This window comes from Urocitellus parryii, chromosome 6, assembly GCF_045843805.1.
Source record: "Urocitellus parryii isolate mUroPar1 chromosome 6, mUroPar1.hap1, whole genome shotgun sequence".
In the NCBI taxonomy this organism is placed as follows: Eukaryota; Metazoa; Chordata; class Mammalia; order Rodentia; family Sciuridae; genus Urocitellus; species Urocitellus parryii.
The window spans coordinates 172,619,595-172,641,528 of NC_135536.1; the positions used below are offsets into that span (position 1 = coordinate 172,619,595).

The window sequence follows — 21,934 nt, forward strand, 5'->3', positions numbered from 1 at the left end:
CGTCTTTTTCAACCAGCGGTTTTCTTAGTTCATCCTGCACCTCCTTAGCAGGCTCCCCAAGGTGCTGAGACCCAGGTCCCCTCAGCTCACCCATGGACCTGAGCCGGCAACCTTGCCCTCTCCTCTCACCAGGGAATGTGCCTCACTCATGTGCATACCCACCAAAGTTAGTGTTCTGGGCATAAAGTCACTGGACATTAGTTTGGTCCCAAAACCATGATCTCAGGTGTCACCATATAGGATTCCATGGAGGAGCTTCTCTGGGTTTGGGTTCCTCTAAGCTGTGACCTCCCTAACTCCCAGGCCTCAGTGTCCTTATCAGGAGGAGATGATCCCTCTCCATGAGACGCAGAGGCTCAATACAGAATCATCCTGGCTGGGATGGCAGTGGGCACAGAGCACACAATTTCACCTTCCCTCAGGGAGGACACCTGGGACCTGGGACTGGGTGGGTGGGAATAAGGAACCCCTTGACCAGGTTCTGCCTCAGGACTGACTACAGCAGCCAGGAAAGGGGGTGTGCTGTTGCTTCTTAGTTTCGTTGGGCCCAGGTAACCTCACCCGGGGCAAGTGCAGGCTCCTGGGAATGGACGCATAGGAGTCCTCCTAATGGCTCCCACTGTCCCTTGATTTTCAGGAGGAGTGAAGTCTACTCTTGCTTCATACCTCATCACCCTCTTCTTTGGCTCCAAGATCCTACTTACAGTCAGTGTATCTGCCGTCTATGTCCACAGGAAGCAGAAGTCCTGACTGTAAGTCCCCAGGAGGGAGGGTGGACCCAGACTGCTGTAGAGGAGGCAGGGCCAGGGGGAAGGCATCCCACTGTGCACAGCTGCAGAGTCAGTGGGTCTAGAGGACCAGGCACACACCCCTCAGCACCCTCAGGATCTCAGGCAACTTCTGTGGGGTCCCAGCTCCCAGGAAGTGTGTGGGGTGTACAGGAGATGAGGGGGTCAAGGGTTGGCAATGAGTGTCCACTGAGTCCTAGGGGCATTAGAGATGATGGGCCAAGGGGGAACAAAGAGATGCAGCAGATTGGCTGTCCCTTGGAAGCCACCTCTCAATTAGTCCAATAGTCAACTGCTGGGCCTCCATGCGCAGGAATTGTCTACCATACAGAGCAATGTTGAGATATTCTAGGTGGGCTGCTCTCAGGGTGCTCACTTCTGACTCTCATTGTGGCCCACTGCAGGGAGAGGGAAGGGGATTAAGAATGCAAGAGAGACTCAGAGTTCTAACCTGGGGCAGTTGGTCCACTCACCACAGGCATCCCAGGACGGCCACACCAGGACCTCATAGCTCTAAGGATACTCTCATGAATGGTGAGCAGATACCTGAATGTGGACATGTTTCCCACAGATCCTTCATCACTCCCTGCTACCTGGGACCTTCAGTCTCCGCCACCTTCTTCCTGCTCCATGGTGCTCAGCCTGAGAGAAGGAGCTGCCCAGAAGCCTCTGTAGACACTGCTCCACATGCCTCTTCCAAGGACACCAGCCCACAGGTCCCTGTCGCACCTCTACCCAGTCCTTGATGCCCCATGGCTGAGTCTGCACTCATCATCCTGAGCCGGGCCATGGGACGTGCCTCTGGACAGCAACTCATGACACCTCCCCAGATGGTGACCAGCAAGCCCCACCTGACCAAGTCAGGATGACTCTCCTTCATTGCTTTGGGCTTGGCCATCAAGCACCCCTAGTCCTAGTTCTCAAGAGTCATTCAGCCATCTTTTACCTGCCTCCCCCTCCTCCCCAGCCTTGTTGAGGTTCTCACATGAAACTCATTCTAGTTTAATAAGGAAAAATTATTCTCCTTCCTCTTTACCTTAGTGTCCTATGCCTCAAACTCAGGAAAAAAAGAAAAAGGTTCTTCTTAACCTGAGAGACTTTCTTCCTTAGCACTTATGAGCAACACTATTGTCCTGAAAAAAGGCAGTCTTGTCTCTCCATGGAAGAGCAGGATTGTAAAAATGACCATGAAAACTGAAACCAAAATCCTGGGAAGATATTTCCATTGTGATCATGAAAAATAATCATGGTTCTTCCAACTTTGCAGCATTTATCAAAATATGAAAGACACTCAAAATATCAGTTAAATGTAACTTTAAACATATAGAGAAACATAAACAATAATAAATGGGGCCTAGTGCACACTCATTTGAAACAGAAACACCAAGCATTAGTGTTCTGTACCTTGGTAAAAACTTATCCAAAGGAGTGTCAACATGCAGGCCTTGTTCTTCTGTATTTGAGTATGCAAAGCAAGCATCTTTCCTACGTTGATGAATTACCAGCCCACTTCAATACCATTGCCCTTTGGGTCACCACCACTCTCCTTATGTATATGGGTAATGTCACCTTCAGTATGTTCGTCTGTCTGCAAAGGAAAGTCCCCATACAAGATCCGTGTCAACACATCATGGCCAGCTGCTTCTGTTCTAACCCACTTGTGCCCAGTTTAATCTCAATTCCATAATTTTCACCTCTCCTGTTCTCACTGTGATTTTTTCTGTGTTGATTAGTCTTTAAATATACAATGGATCAAAGAGGAAATTAGAATAGAAATGAAGAATCCTTAGAAGCAAATTCAAACAGAGATACAACATATCTAAACCTCTGGGACACTATGAAAGCAGCTCTAATATAAAAATCTACATCATTGAATGCCTACCTGAATGACATAAAGAGATATCAAATAAATAAGGTTATAATCTAACACAAGGCCTTAGGAAAGGAAGAACAAACTGATTCAGAAAGAGTAGAGGATAGGAAATCATAAAGATCAGAACAGAAATTATTGCAATTGACAATGAAAAAAAAAACACAGAGGATCAATGCAAGGAGGATCTGATTCTTTAAAAAGTTAAATAAGATTGAAAATCCCTCAGCCAAATGACCACAGAAAGAGAGAAAAGACCCAAATATATCAAATTAGAGATGAAAAAGGAAACACCACTGGAAACACTTCTGAAATCCAGAGGAAGTCTGGACACTATGTGCAAAATTCAGACTCAAAAAAGTTAGAAAATCTAGAAGACATTGATGAATCCCTAGACACATGTGACCTGCCCAGATTGAGCCCAAAAGATATAGAAAACCTAAACAGAGCAGTGTCAGGAATGAAATTCAAACAGCAATAAAAAGGCTTCCAACAAAGAACAGATGAGGACCAAATGCATCATCAGCTAAGTTCTCCCACACCTTTAAAGAATAACTAACACCAGTCCTTCTCTAATTGTGCCATGAAATTGAAAGGAAGGGAACACTTCCAAATGCACTCTCTGAAGCTAGTAGAATATTTATGTGAAAACCAGACTGAGACACACAGAGTGAACTTCAGGCCAACATCACTGATGGACATAGATGCAAAAATACTTAATGAAATATTACCAGCCTTCATGAAAAACACATCAAGATGTTAATACAGCATGATCAATGGGTTTCATCACAGGGAGGCTAGGTTGGTTCAACATTCACAAATCAATAAATGTTCACCACTTAGAATTATGGACAGGAATCACAGGACCATCTCAATAGGTAAAGAAAAGATCTTTTGAACATCAATTCATGATTAAAATGCTGAAGAAGGTTAGGATGGAAGAATCTTACCTCAGCATTGTAAAAACTGTGAATGACAAATATCAACCAACATCACACCAAATGGAGAAAATTTAAATGCATTTTCTCTAACCTAAAGAAAAAGTCGATGTTGTCCACTCTCCCCACTCCTGTGCAATATAGATCTTGAAACACTAGACAGAGCAATCAGGCAAGAGATGGAAATTAAGGGATACAAATAGGAAGAGAACAAGTCATCTGCTTGGAAATGACATGATGTCCACAACTCCATCAGATGATTTCCAGAGATATAAATCAATTCAGCAAAGGAGAAAGACACAAGATTTACCCCCATAAACCAATTGGTTTCCTATCCTCTAACAGTGATTCAGCCAAGGAAGAAATTATCAAAGTCATCCCATTCACAAAAAATAAAAAATAAAAATAAAGGTCATGGGAACTAACTTACTCAAGGAGTAAAAGAGCTCTACATGAATATTGAAGAACACTGAAGAATGACATTGAAGAAAAGTGTAGAAGATGGAGAAACTTCCCATGTTTTCTCATAGGCAGAACTAATATCTCAAAATGGCCATACTACCAAGAGCAGTGGCCATACTACCCAGATTCAATGCAATCCCATCCAAATGACTATAATATTCCTCCAAAATTAGAAAAAAATAATTCTTTAGTTTATTCGGAACAATAAAAGACGTGAAATACCAAGAACCATACTAAGCAAGAAAAATGATGCAGGGGGCATCAAAATACCTGACCTGAAATTATAGCATAGAACCATAGTAACAAAACCAGCCTGGCATTGGCAACAGATACACATGAAGATCAGTATAAAGGGATATTAGGGCACAGAGACAAACACACACTCACAGCTGTCTAGGGATACTTGACAAGAGGGATAAAAATACACTTTGTAAAAAAGACTCTTTAACAAATGGTACTGGGAAAACTGGATGTTAGGTGTATGTAGAAAAAAGGAAAATAGATCTGTGTCTCTCACCCTGCACAAAAGTCAAATCACAATGGATCAAAGACTTGGGAATTAGTCGAGAAACCTTGCAAATGCTTAAAGAAAACATAGGGCCATCGTTGTAGGTGCTGGCCACAACTTCTTTACTGAAAGCCCCAAGAGCAAGAAAGAAAATCAAGAGTCAATAGGTGGGATGCCGTCAGTTAACATCTTGTGGACAGCAAAGGAAATGATGAAGGGAATGAAGAAAGAGCCTATAGAAAGAGAGAAGAGCTCTGCCAGCCACTCCCCAACAGGGGACTAGTACTCAGAGTATGTGAAGAACTCCAACACATTCAACCTAAATTGTAATAATAACAATAACCCAAAAAACAAATGGGCCAAAAAACTAACAGAAACTTCTCAAAGAAAAAAAAAACACAAAGAGCCAATATGTACATGAAAAAATTGTCAACATTCCTTGTAACCAAATGCAAATCAAAACTTCAGTCAGACAGTGAATGCCAAGATTAGAAATAAAAACAAGTGTTGGTGAGGATGCAGGTGAAATATTCACTGAAATGTACATTGTTGGTGAACCAGCAAATGAAGACCACCATTCAGAAAAGCAGAAAGGAGAATCCTCAAATAACTAGGCATAGAACCACCACATGACCCAGCCAGGAGACTCCTTGTACTTTTCCAAAAGATCTAAAATCAGCATCCTACAGGGAAGGAGCTGATAGAGGTTTATAGCAGCACAATTCACAATAGCAAAATCATAGAATCAACCAGGTGCTTGTCAATAGATAAAGAGATTAAAAAACTGTGCTTTTTGTAAATGTGCTCCCTGGTTTCTACTTCACAATTTGAAGGAAATCGCTTCTCACTCCATCACGGTCACTTCCTGTTCTCCTCAGCCACAAAGAACGACATCATGGCATTTGACAGTAAGTTGATGGACATGAGAACATCATGCTAAGTAAAGAAGTCACACTCAGAAAGTCAAAGGTCTAATGTTTTCTCTGAGCTCTGCACACTAGAGTGTAATAAGGGAAAGAAGGAGAGAAGGAGAGGATACCACACAGATGTGGGAAAGGTCAGTAGAACAGAAGGAGAGCAAGAGTCAAAGAGGAGGGATGGAAAAGGGAGGAAATGCACAAGGAATTCTTTCAAATTATGTTAAGTATAATATAAATAAAACCACAGGGAATTTCACATTTAGGTATAAATCAAAAGAACCAATCAAAAATAAATGAAGACATAAGCAAAAGGAAGTCTAGTAGAAATTAGGAAGGAGGAGGGTGTGGGGTGAGCAGGGGAGAGGAAAAGGGAGACCCAGAATGGATCCCTAATTGCATGCACGTATGGTCTCGTCAGGATGCACCCAACTGTTATGGGGAACTATGATCCTTTACAGAAAAAATGCTTTGCAGTGATTGGCCATGGCAGGAGGTGACCAGTTCCCCCCCAACACTGAGCAGACCTCAGGAGCCCTCCTCCCTCCAGCTGAGTAGCTCTGTGTGTAGCTGCTGCAGAGTGAGGCCACTAGCCAGCCACACCAGGGTCTCAGGGTCAGCAGTCTGGGACACATCCTGCCTGTCCTGTGACTCCCAAATACACTGTCACTAAGACCCAGGAAACCATGAGGAGCCTAGGTACAGGCCCAGGGAAGGAGGCCTTCTTCCTGCGAGGTGTACCAATTCCTTCTGAAAATGCAGCATGAGAGACCCTTAACCTTTGCTGTCTGTGCTCCTGGTTTCTACTTTATAATTTTGGAGGAAATTGCTTGTCACTGTCACTTCCTCTTGCAACAAAGTAGGCAGAGTGTCAGTTCTCTCCAGAGAGCAGAGTCAGGGATCTCCCAGCACAGACCCTTGGACAGAGCAGGCTCCTCAGGGCTCCACCATGTCTGCACCTGCCTCCTGGCCCCAGCGTCCCTGTCGTGTCCTGCTGCTGACCCTCCTTCTGGGACTCACAGGTGAGTGAGCTCTGTCTGGGAGAGTCTTCTGACCTGGTCCCTGGGTCAGCTCTGCCCATGGACTCCCTGGGACTCAGGACAAACACGGGCTCTGCCATGGAGGCTGGGACAGGGCATTCTCTGGAGCCCAGACCAAGGGTCCTGAGCTCTTTCTCTGGGAGGCCTCCCCTGCAGCTGGGGCCAGAGGCGTCACATCAGGTGATGCTTCAAACAGCAGTGACAAGAATCACTTGTATATTACAATCCTTCAGCTCACAGAGCACCTCTCCAGAGGATCAGTGTGTAAATCCTGATAACTTCTGAGATAGCCAAGGGGAGGTGATCTCCTCAAGGCCATGGAGTAAGCGATACCCCGTCCCTGCCCTCCCTCCTCTCTCTCTCTCTCTCTCTCTCTCTCTCTCTCTCTCTCTCTCTCTCTCTCTCTCTCTCTCTCTCTTAGTCTGGCCGTGAGGTACATGGCTCTGTCCCATCATACCTTCCCCTCCATTGATTTGCTGCCTCCCACAGGCCCAATAGCCATGGGGACAATCAATGCTGGACTGAAACCTCTAAAACTGTGAGCTGTCATCCTACTTTTCTCTTCATAAGTGGATTTGTCTCAGGTATTACTTACAGTAATGAAGAGTTGACTGACGCAGGCTGTGACGACGTCCTTATCCTTATCTACATCATAGGGGGCCAGTGGAAGGCTTTGGGCCTCAGGAAATCTACTGAGTAATGACTTTCAACTTCTTGAACACTCACCATGGGCCAGACTCTCTGAAATGCTGTACAGCTCATCACGTGACCATGACACCCACAGCAGACACTCTGGCCACCCACCTTACAGCTAAGAAGCAGAAGCACCAGGAGCTCCGTGGTCATTCAGGGGCAGTGTGAGGGCTGGGGTTTGGGTGCAGATGCTCTGATCTGGAGCTCGTGGTTCACCCACCATCTTCTCAAACTCTGTGGCCCTGATCCTACATGTGGCCAGACATTGTTTTAATGGTGTGTAGCACAACATCATGGGGTCAGATGTCTGCTTCCAAAGACCTGGGCATCTCATGCTCATCATGGGGGGACTAGAGACCCCAAGAGGATTTGGATATTGTTTCTTTTCTTTCTTCTTTTTTTTGAAGGCAATAAGAGGGGTGCCTGGTTTAAATTTGTATGTGAAATTAGTAAACAATTCATATGTGGACTGATTTACACCCTTTGTACAGCTTCTGCCAATGGGCGTGGAGAATGCTGGAGGAAAGGGGTTTGTGGTTTTCTTCTCTTCTACTTCCTGCCTATATCTGGCAAACAGTTCTTATTTTGCTAAATATTCTGTGTGGGAAACTCGTGGCCATTTCTACAAAATGTATCCACTGAAAATCGACTTCTGCAATGCAGGGAGGGTTGCACTGAGCAATTCACACACTAAGTACACACTGATTGTACACCTACTGTGTGCAGGAACTCTTACAGAAACTTGCAGTGTGTTGAGCAAAAAAGAGACAAAGGACTTGGCCTGTGTAGCTAAGGTACCTCTAGGGACAATGGTGGTGATCAACACACAACAAAGAGGTAAATCGTATCACATATTGAACAGTGATCAATGTGACTTGAAAACAATCAGGGGGATAAGGGAATTGGAGAATGAGTGGGAGAGGCACTGCAAATGGGGTGGTCTGGGTGGGCATCACTGAGAAGGGGAATCTGAGCAGAGATTTAGAGGAGGGGCAGGAGTGGCCCTGAGGTTTTCTGGCAGAAGGGCTTCCTGATAGAGAAACCCCATGTCACAGGGTGTGAGAGCAGATGTCCCTGCTGTGTACAAGGGACTTCCTCTCACTCTGATTGAAATGGGAGCCACTTCCAGGTGTGGAGCAGAGAGGTGAATTGCCCTGAGCTCAGGAGGCTGCCTGGGCTGTGGCAAGGTGTGTTGTCCTTGGTTCCCATGCTTTAGAGAGAAGCTCTGATTAGGGGTGGAAGGCACCATATCCCACTGAGTTCCAGGGTGTATGACGGGTGGATGGAATCACCCAATGATTTCCATTACGTCCACTAGGTTAATTCTTAGGGCTCCAGCTAGCCATTGGGCCTGGTGGGAGGTGACCCCCTGAGATACCCAGGCTTTGGGTAAGGGTCTAAGCATGGGGAAGTCACCCCATCCTGCCAGTGGGAAAGGCCAGATGGTCTAGGTTTTTCTTTATCTTCTCCTGATGATGCTTTCGTAGCTGTGGGAGCAGTTGAGGTGATCAATGTTTATGGAGCATCTACATCCTAGAGAGCCAAGGGGTCCCCAGACAACTGTTGTTTTCATGATATGTAGACAAGTCCATGAGGGGAAGAATTTCCCAAAGCCATGGGGCAGTTTATGATCCTGGTGAGTGGTCCAGGGACTCCAAAGGGAATTTATGTCTGCTGCTTAAATGGAATAACAGGGGTGTGTGTTGGTCTTTTTTAAAATTTTTTAATTTGTTCTTTTTAGTTATACATGGCAGTAGAATGTATTTTGATATATTATACATACATGGAGTATAACTTCCAATTCTTGTGGTTGTGCATGCTGTGGGGTTACACTGGTTGTGCATTTACTGCACCAATTTGTAGTCCTACCATTAATGTTTGAATGTACCTTTCCCCCGACACATCCTTGCCAACATTTTATTGTTACTTGTGTTATTGATAATTGCCTTTCTGACTGGAGTGCGATGGAATATCAGTGTAGTACTAATTTACATTTCTCTAATTGCTAGAGATATTGAACATTTTTCATATATTTGTTGACTGATTATATTTCTTTGTCTATGAAGTGACTGTTCCCTTCCTTTCCCATTTATTGACTGGGTTGTTTGTTTGTTTTGATGTTAAGTTTTTGAATTCCTTATATATCCTGGAGATTAATGCTGTATCTAAGATGTTGGTGGCAAAAATTTTCTCCCATTCTGTGGGATCTCTGTTCACCTTCTTCATGTTCCCCTTGCTGTAAAGAAGCTTTGTACTTTGATATCATCCCTTTTATTGATACTTGATTTTATTTCTTGCACTTTAGAAGTCTTGTTGAGGAATTTGCTTCCTAAGCTGATTTGATGGAGAATTGACCCTACTTTTTCTTCTAGTAGGCACAAGGACTCTGGTGTAATGCCTACATCCTTGATCCACTTGAGTTGAGTTGTGTGCAGGGTTATAGATAGAGGTTTAATATCATTTTGCTACATGCAGCTGTCCAGTTTTGCCTGTACCATTTGGGAAGAGGCTATCTTTTCTCCAGCGTAGGTTTATGGTGCCTTGTCTAGTATGAGAGAACTGTGTATGTGGGTGCATCTGTTTGTCTTCCAATCTGTGCCATTGATCTTCATGTCTGTTTTGGTGCTGAAAGTGTGCTGTTTTTGTCACTATGGCTCTGTAGCATAATTTAAGGTCTGGTATTGTGATGCCTCCTGCTTCACTTCTCTTGCTGAGGATTATTTTGCTATTCTGGGACTCATTTTTTCAAATGAATTTCACAGTTGCTTTTTCTACTTCTTTGAAGAACATTATTGGAATTATAACATGTATTGCACTAAATAGGCATAGTGCTTTTGGTAGTATAGCAGTCATGACAGTATTAACTCTGCCTGTCCAAAAACACAGGAGATCTTTCCACATTCTAAGGTCTTATTCTATTTCTTTCTTTAGTGTTTTTGTATTTTTCATTGTTAGATTGATTCCCAAGTATTTTTGAGGCCATTCTGAATGGGATGGTTTTCTTAACTTCTTTTTCAGTTAATTCATCACTGATATATAGGAATGCAATTTATTTATGAGTGTTAATTTTATATCTTTCTGTTTTCTGAATTCATTTTTGAGAAATGTTTTCTGGTGGGATTTTTTTTATCTTCTATGTATAGAATCATGTCAGCAGAAAACAGAGATGGTCTGAGTTCTTCTTTTCCTATGCATATCTTTTTAATTCCTTTCTTCTGTCTAATTGCTCTGGCTAGAGTTTCAAGGACGATGTTGAATAAAAGTGGTGAGAGGGTGTCCCTGTCTTGTTCCAGTTTATAGAGGAAATGCTATCATTTTTTTGTTATATAGAATGGTGTTGGCCTTGTGTTTTGCATATACAGCTTTGACAATGTTGAGGTATGTTCCCATTATCGCTAGTTTTTCTAGTGTTTTGAATATGAATTTATTCTGAATTTTGTCAAATACTTTTTCTGTATCTATTGAGATAATAAACTGGTTCTTGTATTTAGGTCTATTGAAATGATGAATCACATTTATTGATTTCCATATGTTGAACCAACCTTGCATTCCTGGGATGAACCTCACTTGATCATGGTGCATTATCTTTTTAATATGTTTTTATGTTATTTTTATTTTATCAAGAATTTTTTATCTATGTTTACCAGGGAAATTGTTCAGAAATTTTCTTTCCTAGATGTGGCTTTGTCTGGTTTTGGTATTAGGGATGATACCAGCCTCATATAATGAGTTTGGAAGTGTTACCTCCTTTTATATTTCATAGACTAATTTGAGGAACATTAGTATTATTTCTTCTTTGAAGACCTGTTCAAGCTAGGCTGAGAATCCATCTGGTCTTTTTCTTTGTTGGCCAGCTTTTGATGACATCTTCATTTCCATGTCTCTCTGATTCAATTTGGATAGGTCATATATGTCTCAAAATTTGTCAATGTCTTCAAGATTTTCTGTTTTATCAGAGTTTATATTTTCAAAATAGTTTCTGATTATCTTCTTCATTTCAGCAGCGTCCATGGTATTATTTCCTTTTTTATTACAATTTTTTATAATTTGAGTTTTCTCTTTCTCTGTGTTAGCTTGGCTAAGCATTTATAACTTTTGTTTCTTTTTTCAAAGAACCAAACCTTTTCTTTTTCAATGTTTAAAATTGTTTTTGTTTCAATTTTATTGACATCATCTCTTAATTGTTTCCTGTATTTTTCTGTGTTTGGTGTTGATGTTTTTCTTGTTTTTCTAGGACTTCAGATATAATACTAACTTATTTATTTTGTGCCGCAGTCTGGCTGGGCACAATTCAGGAGCCACTTGTCAAAAGAAATGAACTTTATTTTTAGAACCACACACACCGCACCACACAGCTCCTCAGGAAAAACCCTCAGAGCCCAACTGCCACCACCAGCTTCTCCCAAGCCTCTCAACCTCCCCCACTCCTCCTGCTCTTGAGGCCAATTGGCTGGGTCTCATGGGCGAAGCCAAAAAAAGTCCCCCAATGAGCAGCTCCATGGTCTGAAAGGGCGGGGAAACAGCCCAATGAGCATCACCGCAGAGGAGCCAATCAGTTGGCAGCTAGAAGTTGCTGGGGCCGCTGTGAGCCAATCATCAGCTGGCAGCTGGAAGTTTTCTGGCAGCTGGAAGTTTTCTGGCAGCTGGAAGTTTGCTGGGGCCCCAACAATTTTGTGACTTTCTATTCTTTTAATGAATGAGCTAAATGCAGTGAACTTTCCTCTCAACACTGCCTTCACAGTGTCCCAGAGTTTTGACATGTTGTGTTACTCTTCTCTGATTTCTTCTCTGATTTCTTCTACTATCCATTGGTCACTCAAAGGTATATTATCTTTATCCATGTGTTAGAGTAGTTTCTATTTTTTATCATTGATTTCTTATTCTATTCCATTCTCATTTCATCAACTGTGGGGTACCAGAGTAGAGGATATATAGTTGTTTTATTCCCTCAAGCAATACAATTCAGACAATATCTCACTTCTTAAGACAGCACCAAGCTAGAGCAGCCTGGGCTCTTGGGTTGCCAGGATATGCTGTGAAATCCTTCTCTAATGAACAGCTACTCTGGAGACTCCAGACTGCTCCCCTAATTGGGCTCCAAGCCTATGCTGATAGTGAATCTTTTATTTTTTCACTTTTTTCTGGTTCTATACAAAGTACATTTACACCATTAGTGTCTTCATACATGAACTTAGGGTAATGTTGTCCATCTCATTCTGCCATCTTTTCTACCCCATGCCCTTTTCCTTCCCTGCACACCCCTTTCGCTATCTAGAGTTTGTCTAATCCACCCAGGCTCCCCTTCCCAACCCCACTGTGAATCAGCCTCCTTATATCAGAGAAAACATTTGGCATTTGTTTTTGTTGTTGTTGTTGTTGTTGTTTTTGTTATTGGCTAACTTCACTTAGCATTATATTCTCCATCTCCATCCATTTACCTGCAAACCCCATAACTTTATGTCTTTTAATGCTGAATAATATTCCATTGTGAATATACACCACATTTTCTTCATTCATTCATCTTCTGAAGGGCACCTAGATTGGTTCCACAGTTTAGCTACTGTGAATTGTGCTGCTATAAAACATTGATGTGACTGTGTCCCTGTAGTATGCTGTTTTTAAGTCCTTTGGGTATAGACCAAGGAATGGGATAGCTGGGTCAAAAGGTGATTTCATTTCTAGTTTTCCAAGGAATCTCCGTACTGCTTTCCATATTGGCTGCACCAATTTACAGTCCCACCACCAATATATGAGTGTGCCTTTTCCCCCATATCCTCACCAAAACTTATCATTGTTGGTATTCTTAATAGCTGCCATTCTGACCACAGTGAGATGAAATCTTAGAGTAGTTTTGATTTGCAGTTCTGTAATTGCTAGAGATGTTGAACATTTTTTCATATATTTTGTTGATTTATTGTATATCATCTTCTGAGAAGTGTCTGTTCAGGTCCTTGAACCATTTATTGATTGGATTATTTGTGGAGCTTTTTATTTTATTTATTTTTTTGGTGTTAAGAATTTTAACTTCTTTATATAAGCTAGAGATTAGTGCTCTATCTGATGTACAAGTGGTAAAAATTTGTTCCCAAGATGTAGGCTCTCTATTGACCTAACTGATTTGTTTCTTTTGCTGAGAAGCTTTTTAGTTTGAATCCATCCCATTTAATGAATCTTGGTTTTAATTTTTGCACTATGGGAGTGTTATTAAGAAAGTCAGGGCCTAATCTAAGATGATGAAGATTTGGGCCTACTTTTTCTTCTATAAGTCACAGGGTCTCTTCTTTAATTCCTACATCCTTAATCCACTTTGAGTTGAGTTTGTGCATGGTGAGAGAAAGGGGATTAATTTCAATTTATTGCATATGGATTTCCAGTTTTCCCAGCACCAGTTATTGAAGAGGTTATCTTTTCTCCAATGTATTTTTGGCACCGTTGTCTAATATGAGATAACTGTAACCATGTGGGCTAGTCTCTGTGTCCTCTATTCTGTACCATTGGTCTACCAGTCTGTTTTGGTGCCAAACATGATATTTTTGTTACTATTGCTCTGTAGTATAGTTTAAGGTCTGGTATAGTGAGGCCACTTGCTTCACTCTTCCTGCTAAGGATTGCTTTAGCTATTCTGGGTTTCTTATTTTTCCAGATGAATTTCATGACTGCTTTTTCTATTTCTATGAGGAATGTCATTGGGATTTAGATTGGAATTGCATTAAATCCATATAGTGCTTTTGGAAGTATGGTCATTTTGTTAATATTAATTCTGCCTATCCAAGGGCAAAGTAGATCTTTCCATCTTCTAAGGTCTTCTTTGACTTATTTCTTTAGCATTCTGTAGTTTTATGCTTGTAGAGGTATTTCATTTATTTCATTAAGTTGATTCCCCAGTTGGTTGGTTTTTTTTTTTTTTGAGGCTATTATAAATGGGTAGTCTTCCTCATTTCCCTTTCTGAGGATTTGTCACTGATGTACAGAAATGCCTTTGATTTATGGGTGTTGAATATATATCCTACTACTTTAATGAATACATTGACTAGTTCTAGAAATTTTCTGGAGGAACATTTAGGGTCTTCTATGTGTAGAATCCTATCATCGGCAAAAAGTGCCAATTTGAGTTCTTCTTTTCCTATGTGTATCTCTTTAATTTCTTTCATATGTTTAATTTCTCTGACCAGTATTTCAAGAACTATGTTCAATAGAAGTGGGGAAAGAGGGCATCCCTGTCTTGTTCCAATTTTTAAAGAGAATGCCTTCAGGTTTTCTCCATTTAGAATGATGTTGCCTGGGACTTAGCATAGATAGCCTTTTTGATGTTGAGATATGTTCCTGTTATCCCAAATTTTTCTAGTGTTTTGAACATAATAGGGTGCTGTATTCTGTAAAATGTCTTCTGCATTTATTGGGATAATCATATGATTCTTATCTTTAAGGCTATTGATGTGATGAATTACATTTATTGATTTCTATATGTTGAACCAACCTTGCATGCCTGGAATGAAACCCACTTGATCATGGTGCACAATCTTTTTGATATGTTTTTATATTTGATTTGCCAGAATTTTATTTAGAATTTTTTCATCTATGTTTATTAAAAATATTGGTCTAAAGTTTTCTTTTTTGCTGTGTTTCTTTGCCTGTTTTTGGAATCAGGGTGATATTGGCCTCATAGAATAGTTTGGAAGTTCTCCCTCTTTTTTTAATTTCCTAAAATAATTGAAGTGTATTGGTATTAGTTCATCTTTAAAGGTATTGTAGAACTTGGCTGTGTATCCATCTGGTCCTGGGCTTTTCGTGGTTGGTAGACTGTTGATGGCATCATCTATTTTATCACTGGGAATTCATCTGTTTAAATTGTGTATATAATCCTGATTCAATTGGGGTAAATTATATGACTCTAGAAATTTTTCAATGTCTTCAATATTTTCTATTTTATTGGAGTACAAGTTTTCAAAATAATTTCTAATTATCTTCTGTATTTCGGTAATGTCTGTTGTGATATTTCCTTTTTCATCATGTATGTTGGTGATTTGAGTTTTCTCTCTCTCTCTGTTAGCATGTCTAAGGGTTTGTCAATTTTACTTATTTTTTTCAAAGAACCAACATTTTGTTCTGTCAATTTTTTTCAATTGTTTCTTTTGTTTCAATTTCATTGATTTCAGCTCTGATTTTAATTACTTCCTGTCTTCTACTGCATTTGGTGTTTATTTGTTCTTCTTTTTCTAAGGCTTTGAGATGTAAAGTGAGATCATTTATCTGTTGACTTTTTCTTCTTTTAAGGAATGAACTCCATGCTATGAGGTTTCCTCTTAGAACTGCTTTCATAGTGTCCCAGAGATTTTGATATGTTGTATCTGTGATCTCATTCTCCTCTAAAAAATTTTTAATCTCCTTGATGTCTTCCGAAACCCATTATTCATTCAGTAGCATGTTATTTAGTCTCCAGGTTTTGGAGTGCAATTTCTTTTTTTTTTTTTTTGGACCATCAAAGTCAAGATCATGCTTTACTGGTTTTCCTTGTACTACACAGATGGGAAATGCATTTGCTTTGGGATCATTTCATTTACCTTTGGTCATAGGATGAACCACATAGAAAACATTCCTTGTCTTTTGGTATTATTGAATCCCCTATTTTTAAACCATAGGCTAAAGTGCTCTCTGTAAAACGTAGTTCTCTGATTCTTTTTGTTGTTGTTTATGTTGTTGTTTTATTTTCATTATATTTTTCTCTTTCCCTTTTTTTGCCAATTTATTTTTATTTTGTTTTAATTAGTCATACATGACAGCAGAATGTATTTTGACATGTAATACATACATGGAATGTACATACATCAATCATATTGTCTATTCTATTCTGCTGCCCTTCCTATCCTCCCTACTCCTCCCCTACCCTCCCATCATTTCTCTCTATCCAATCTAATGTGACACACTTTTTTTCTTTTTCTCATCACAACATCTTATATGTATTCTGTATAACAATGAGGTTCTCCTTCCATCTTCCACGAAACTCCCTCTTTTGCCCCTCTTTTTCCCTCCCACCTCTCTTCCCTATTTAGTGGTAGTCTTCTTCTCATGCTCTTCCTCCCTATCCCATTTTGAGTCATCCCCCTTATATCAGAGAAGACATTCGGCATTTGTTTTTTAGGGATTGGCTAACTTCACTTAGCATAATCTGCTCTATTGCCATCCATTTGCCTGCGAATGCCATGATCTTGTTATTTTTTAGTGCTGAGTAATATTCCATTATGTATAAATGCCACATTTTTTAATCCATTCATCCATTGAAGGGCATCTAGGTTGGTTCCACATTCTAGCTATTGTGAATTGTGCTGCTATAAATATTGATGTGGCTGTGTCCCTGTAGTATGCTCTTTTTAGGTCTTTTGGGTATAGTCTGAGAAGGGCAATAGCTGGGTCAAATGGTGGTTCCATTCCCAGCTTTCCAAGGAATCTCCATACTGCTTTCCAAATTGGCTGCACCAACTTGCAGCCCCACCAGCAATGTATGAGTGTACCTTTTTTCCCCGCATCCTCGCCAGCACTTATTGTTGTTTGACTTCATAATGGCTGCCATTCTTATTGGAGTGAGATGGTATTTTAGAGTAGTTTTAATTTGCATTTCACTGATTGCTAGAGATGGTGAGCATTTTTTCATGTATTTGTTGATTGATTGTATATTCTCTTCTGAGAAGTTTCTGTTCAAGTCTTTGGCCCATTTGTTGATTGGGTTATTTGGTTATTTGTTATTGGGTTATTTGTTGTTTAACTTTTTGAGTTCTTTGTATACCCTAGAGGTTAGAGCTCTATCAGATGTTTGAGGGGTAAAAATTTGTTCCCAGGATGTAGGCTCCCTATTCACCTCACATATTATTTCTCTTGCTGAGAAAAAACTTTTTATTTTGAATTCATCCCATTTGTTGATTCTTGGTTTTAACTCTCGTGCTATAGGTGTCTTATTAAGAAATTTGGGGCCTGCCCCCACGTGATGAAGATTAGGGCCAACTTTATCTTCTGTTAGATGCAGAGTCTCTGGTCTGATTCCTAGCTCCTTGATCCATTTTGATTTGACTTTTGTGCATGGTGATAGAAAGGGATTCAATTTTATTTTGTTGCATGTGGATTTCTAGTTCTCTCAGTACCATTTGTTGAAGATGCTATCCTTTCTCCATTGCATGTTTTTGGCACCTTTGTCTAAAATAAGGTAGTTGTAATTTTGTGGATTTGTCTCTGTGTCCTCTATTCTGTGCCACTGGTCCACCAGCCTGTTTTGGTGCCAGTATGCTGTTTTTGTTACTATTGCTCTATAGTATAGTTTAAAAAATCTGGAATCACGATACCACCAATTTCACTCTTCCTGCTTAGAATTACTTTAGCTATTCTGGGTCTCTTATTTTTCCAGATGAATTTCATGATTGCTTTTTCTATTTCTGCAAAGAATGTCATTGGGATTTTGATGGGAATTGCATTGAATCTGTAAAGTGCTTTTGGTAATATGGCCATCTTAATAATATTAATTCTACCAATCCATGAGCAAGGTAAATCCTTCCATCTTCTAAGGTCTTCTATTTCTTTCTTCAGGGTTCTGTAGTTTTCATTGTATAGCCCTTTCACCTCTTTTGTTAGGTTGATTCCCAAGTATTTTATTTTTTGAGGATATTGTGAATGGAGCAGTTGTCCTCATTTCCATTTCAGAGAATTTGTCACTGATATACAGGAATGCCTTTGATTTATTGGTATTGATTTTATATCCTGCCACTTTGCTGAATTCATTTACTAGTTCTAGAAGTTTCTTGGTTGAACTTTTTGGGTCTGCTAGATATAGGATCATGTCATCAGCATATAGTGCTAATTTAAGTTCTTCTTTTCCTATATTTATGGCTTTAATTTCTTTTGTCTGTCTAATTGCTCTGGCTAGTGTTTCAAGAACTATGTTGAATAGAAGTGGTGAGAAAGGGCATCCATGTCTTGTTCCAGATTTTAAAGGGAATGCCTTCAATTTTTCTCCATTTAGAATGATGCTGGCCTGAGATTTAGTGTATATAGCTTTTACCATGTTGAGGTAATTTCCTGTTATCCCTAGTTTTTCTAGAGTTTTGAACATAAAGGGATGCTGTATTTTTTCGAATGCTTTTTCAGCATCTATCAAGATGATCATATGGTTCTTATCTTTAAGTCTACTGATGTGGTGAATTATACTTATTGATTTCCATATATTGGACCAGCCTTGCATCCTGGGGATGAATCCCACTTGGTCATGGTGCATGATCTTTTTGATATGTTTTTGTACCCGATTTGCCAGAATTTTATTGAGGATTTTTGCGTCTAAATTCATTAGGGATATTGGTCTAAAGTTTTCTTTCTTTGAAGTGTCTTTATCTGGTTTTGGAATCAGAGTGATATTGGCCTCATAGAATGAATTTGGAAGTACTCCCTCTTTTTCTATCTCCTGAAATATATTGAAGAGTATTGGTATTAGTTCATCTTTAAAGTTCTTGTAAAACTCTGCTGTGTATCCGTCTGGTCCTGGGCTTTTCTTGGTTGGTAGTTTTTTGATGGCTTCTTCTATTTCCTCACTTGATACTGGTCTGTTTAGGTTGTTTATATCATCCTGACTCAATTTGGGTAGCTCATATGCCTTAAGGAATTTATCAATGCCTTCACTATCCTCTATTTTATTAGAATATAGGGTTTCAAAATAATTTCTAATTATCTTCTGTATTTCTGAAGTGTCTGTTGTGATGTTGCGTTTTTCATTCCATAAGCTAGTAATTTGGGTTCTCTCTCTTCTTCTCTTTGTTAGCATGGCTACTGGTCTATCAATCTTATTTATTTTTTCAAAGCACCAACTTTTAGTTTTGTCAATTTTTTCGATTGTTTCTTTTGTTTCTATTTCATTGATTTCAGCTCTGATTTTAATTATATCTTGCCTTCTACTGTATTTGCTGCTGATTTGTTCTTCTTTTTCTAGGGCTTCGAGGTGTAGTGTGAGGCCATTTATTTGTTGGCTTTTCCTTCTTTAAGGAATGAACTCCATGAAATGAATTTTCCTCTTAGAACTGCTTTCATAGTTTCCCAGAGTTTTCAATATGTTGTGTCTGAGTTTTCATTTACCTCTAAGAATTTTTTAATTTCCTCTTTGATGTCTTCTGTAACCCTTTGTTCATTCAGTAGCATATTGTTTATTCTCCATGTGATGTAGGAATTTTTCTTTCTTATTTTATTATTGATTTCCAATTTCTTTGCATTATGATCAGATAAAATGCATGGTAGTATCTCTACTCCTTTGTATTTGCTAAGATTTGCCCTGTGACATAATATATGGTCTATTTTTGAGAAGGATCCATGTGCTGCTGAAAAGAAAGTGTATCTGCTTGGTGTTGGGTGGTATATTCTGTATATGTCAATTAAGTCTAAGTTATTAATTGTATTATTGAGTTCTATGGTTTCTTTATTCAACTTTTGTTTGGAAGATCTGTCCAGTGGTGAGAGAGGTGTGTTAAAATCTCCCATGATTATTGTGTTGTGGTCTGTTTGACTCTTGAACTTGAGAAGATGATGAACGTAGCTGCACCCTTGTTTGGGGCAAAAATATTAATGATCGTTAAGTCTTGTTGGTGTATGGTTCCCTTGAGCAGTATGTAGTGTCCTTGTTTATCCCTTTTGATTAACTTTGGCTTGAAATCTATTTTATTTGATACAAGTATGGACACCCCTGCTTGCTTCTGAGGTCCATATCAGTGGTATGATTTTTCCCAACCTTTCACCTTCAGTCTGTGTATGTCTTTTCCTATCAGATGAGTCTCCTGTAGGCAGAATATTGTTGGATTTTTTTTTAACCCAGTCTACTAGCCTATGTCTTTTGATTGGTGCATTTAAGCCATTAATATTTAGGGTTAGTATTGAGATATGGTTTGTACTTCCAGCCATATTTGTTTATTTATGTTACTTAACATGATTTGTTTTTTCTCTTTGATTAGTTTTTCCTTTATTGTACTACCTCCTGCTGTTGGTTTTCATTGTTATTTTTCATTTCCTCTTCCTGTTATGTTTTGCCAAGGATGTTTTGAAGAGCTGGTTTTCAAGTTGCAAATTCTTTTAACTTTTGTTTATCATGGAAGATTTTTATTTCACCTTCAATCCTGAAGCTTAATTTTGTTGGATACACAATTCTTGGTTGGAACCCATTTTCTTTCAGTATTTGAAATATGTTGTTCCAGGATCTTCTAGCTTTCAGAGTCTGTGTTGAAAGATCAGCCATTATCCTGATTGGTTTACCCCTAAATGTGATCTGCTTCCTCTTTCTTGTAGCTTTTAAGATTCTCTCCTTATTCTGTATGTTGGGCATCTTCATTATTATGTGTCTTGGTGTGGATCTCTTATGATTTTGTACATTTGGCATCCTGAATATTTGGATTTCTGTTTCATTCTTTAAGTCTGGGAAGTTTTCTAGTATTATTTCATTGAACAGATTGCTCATTCCTTTGGTTTGGACCTCTATACCCTCTTGTATCCCAATAACTCTTAAGTTTGATCTCTTTATGTTATCCCATATTTCTTGGATGTTCTGCTCATGATTTCTTAACATTCTCGCTGAGCTGTCTATGTTCTTTTTCAACTTTGTCTTCATTGTCTGATGTTCTATCTTCTAAGTGTTCTACTCTGCTGGTAATACTTTCATTTGAGTTTTTATTTTGGTTTATTGTTTCCTGAATTTCCAGGATTTCTGTTTTGTTTTGTTTTTTATATCCTCTATCTCCCTGTAGAGTTGATCTTTTGCTTCTTGGATTTGTTTATGTAATTCATTGTCAAAGTGATCTTTCATTGTCTGATTTTGCTGTCTAATGTCTTCCTTGAGAATCCAGATCATCTGAAGCATGTGTATCCTGAACTCTTTATCTGACATTCCATCTGCTGCAGATATTACCTCTTCTAATGTTGAATTGACCTGTATCATTTGTGGTACTTTTTTTCCTTGTCTTTTCATACTGCTCATGTTTCTTTCTAGCTTTGTGAAACTGTTGTGTTAATGGTTTTCCCCTTATATGTTTATATTGTCTTGTATAGCTCCAAAATCCCTCTTTTGCAGAGAAAGACAATGTTAACAGTTCCCAATATCAACAGTACATCATCTAAGCACAAGTTTTCATTATTAATACATTTATAGTTAGAATCTAAGTCTACAGATATTTGTTTCAACTATTATTTAAAAATATAGTCATTAGTTTCAAAAAGGCATACCAAATCTGGTGGCATATAGAAAACTGAATTTCAGATGAAAGATGTTGTACTTAGGGGGAAAGGAGTGAGGGTATGAAGTTAATCTAACTTAGCAACTTTGGAGAACTCTAACCAATAGACTGGTAATTTATGGAAGAATGTATAGATTCAACCTCCTATCTGTATTTAGATAGTTACCCTATGTATAGATAGTAAAAGTTAGGGGGTTGAAAGTGGGATAGAGGGAGTAAGAATGAAGAAAAAAGAAAAAAACAAGGAAGAAAAGAGAAAAGAGAGAGAAGGAAAAAGAAAGTAAGGAAGAAAAAAGGGAAAAAATGGGGGAGGTGGGGCATATGCAATTCCTCTATATTATATTATATTGGGGATTCAGTTGTTCATGCACAGTTCTTGGTTTCACATATGTTGAGGTTGTGAAAGAGAGAGAAGAAAAGAGAGAAAGAGAAAAAAAAGTCTCTCAGAACTCTGTTTTCCTTTCTTCCAGTAGGT

The 21,934-nt window shown here is 39.3% G+C and overlaps 1 protein-coding gene across 1 annotated transcript in view; it reads left to right on the forward strand.

The window, feature by feature from the left end:
* The first annotated feature begins 6,432 nt into the window (after nucleotides 1-6,432).
* The window catches only part of LOC144255483 (signal-regulatory protein beta-1-like), a 32,537-nt gene continuing 17,035 nt past the window's right edge, over nucleotides 6,433-21,934 (forward strand). Inside the window, exon 1 of the mRNA XM_077800263.1 lies at nucleotides 6,433-6,505. Within this exon, the coding sequence (XP_077656389.1) occupies nucleotides 6,433-6,505 (73 nt within the window). The remainder of the gene's footprint in view (nucleotides 6,506-21,934) is intronic.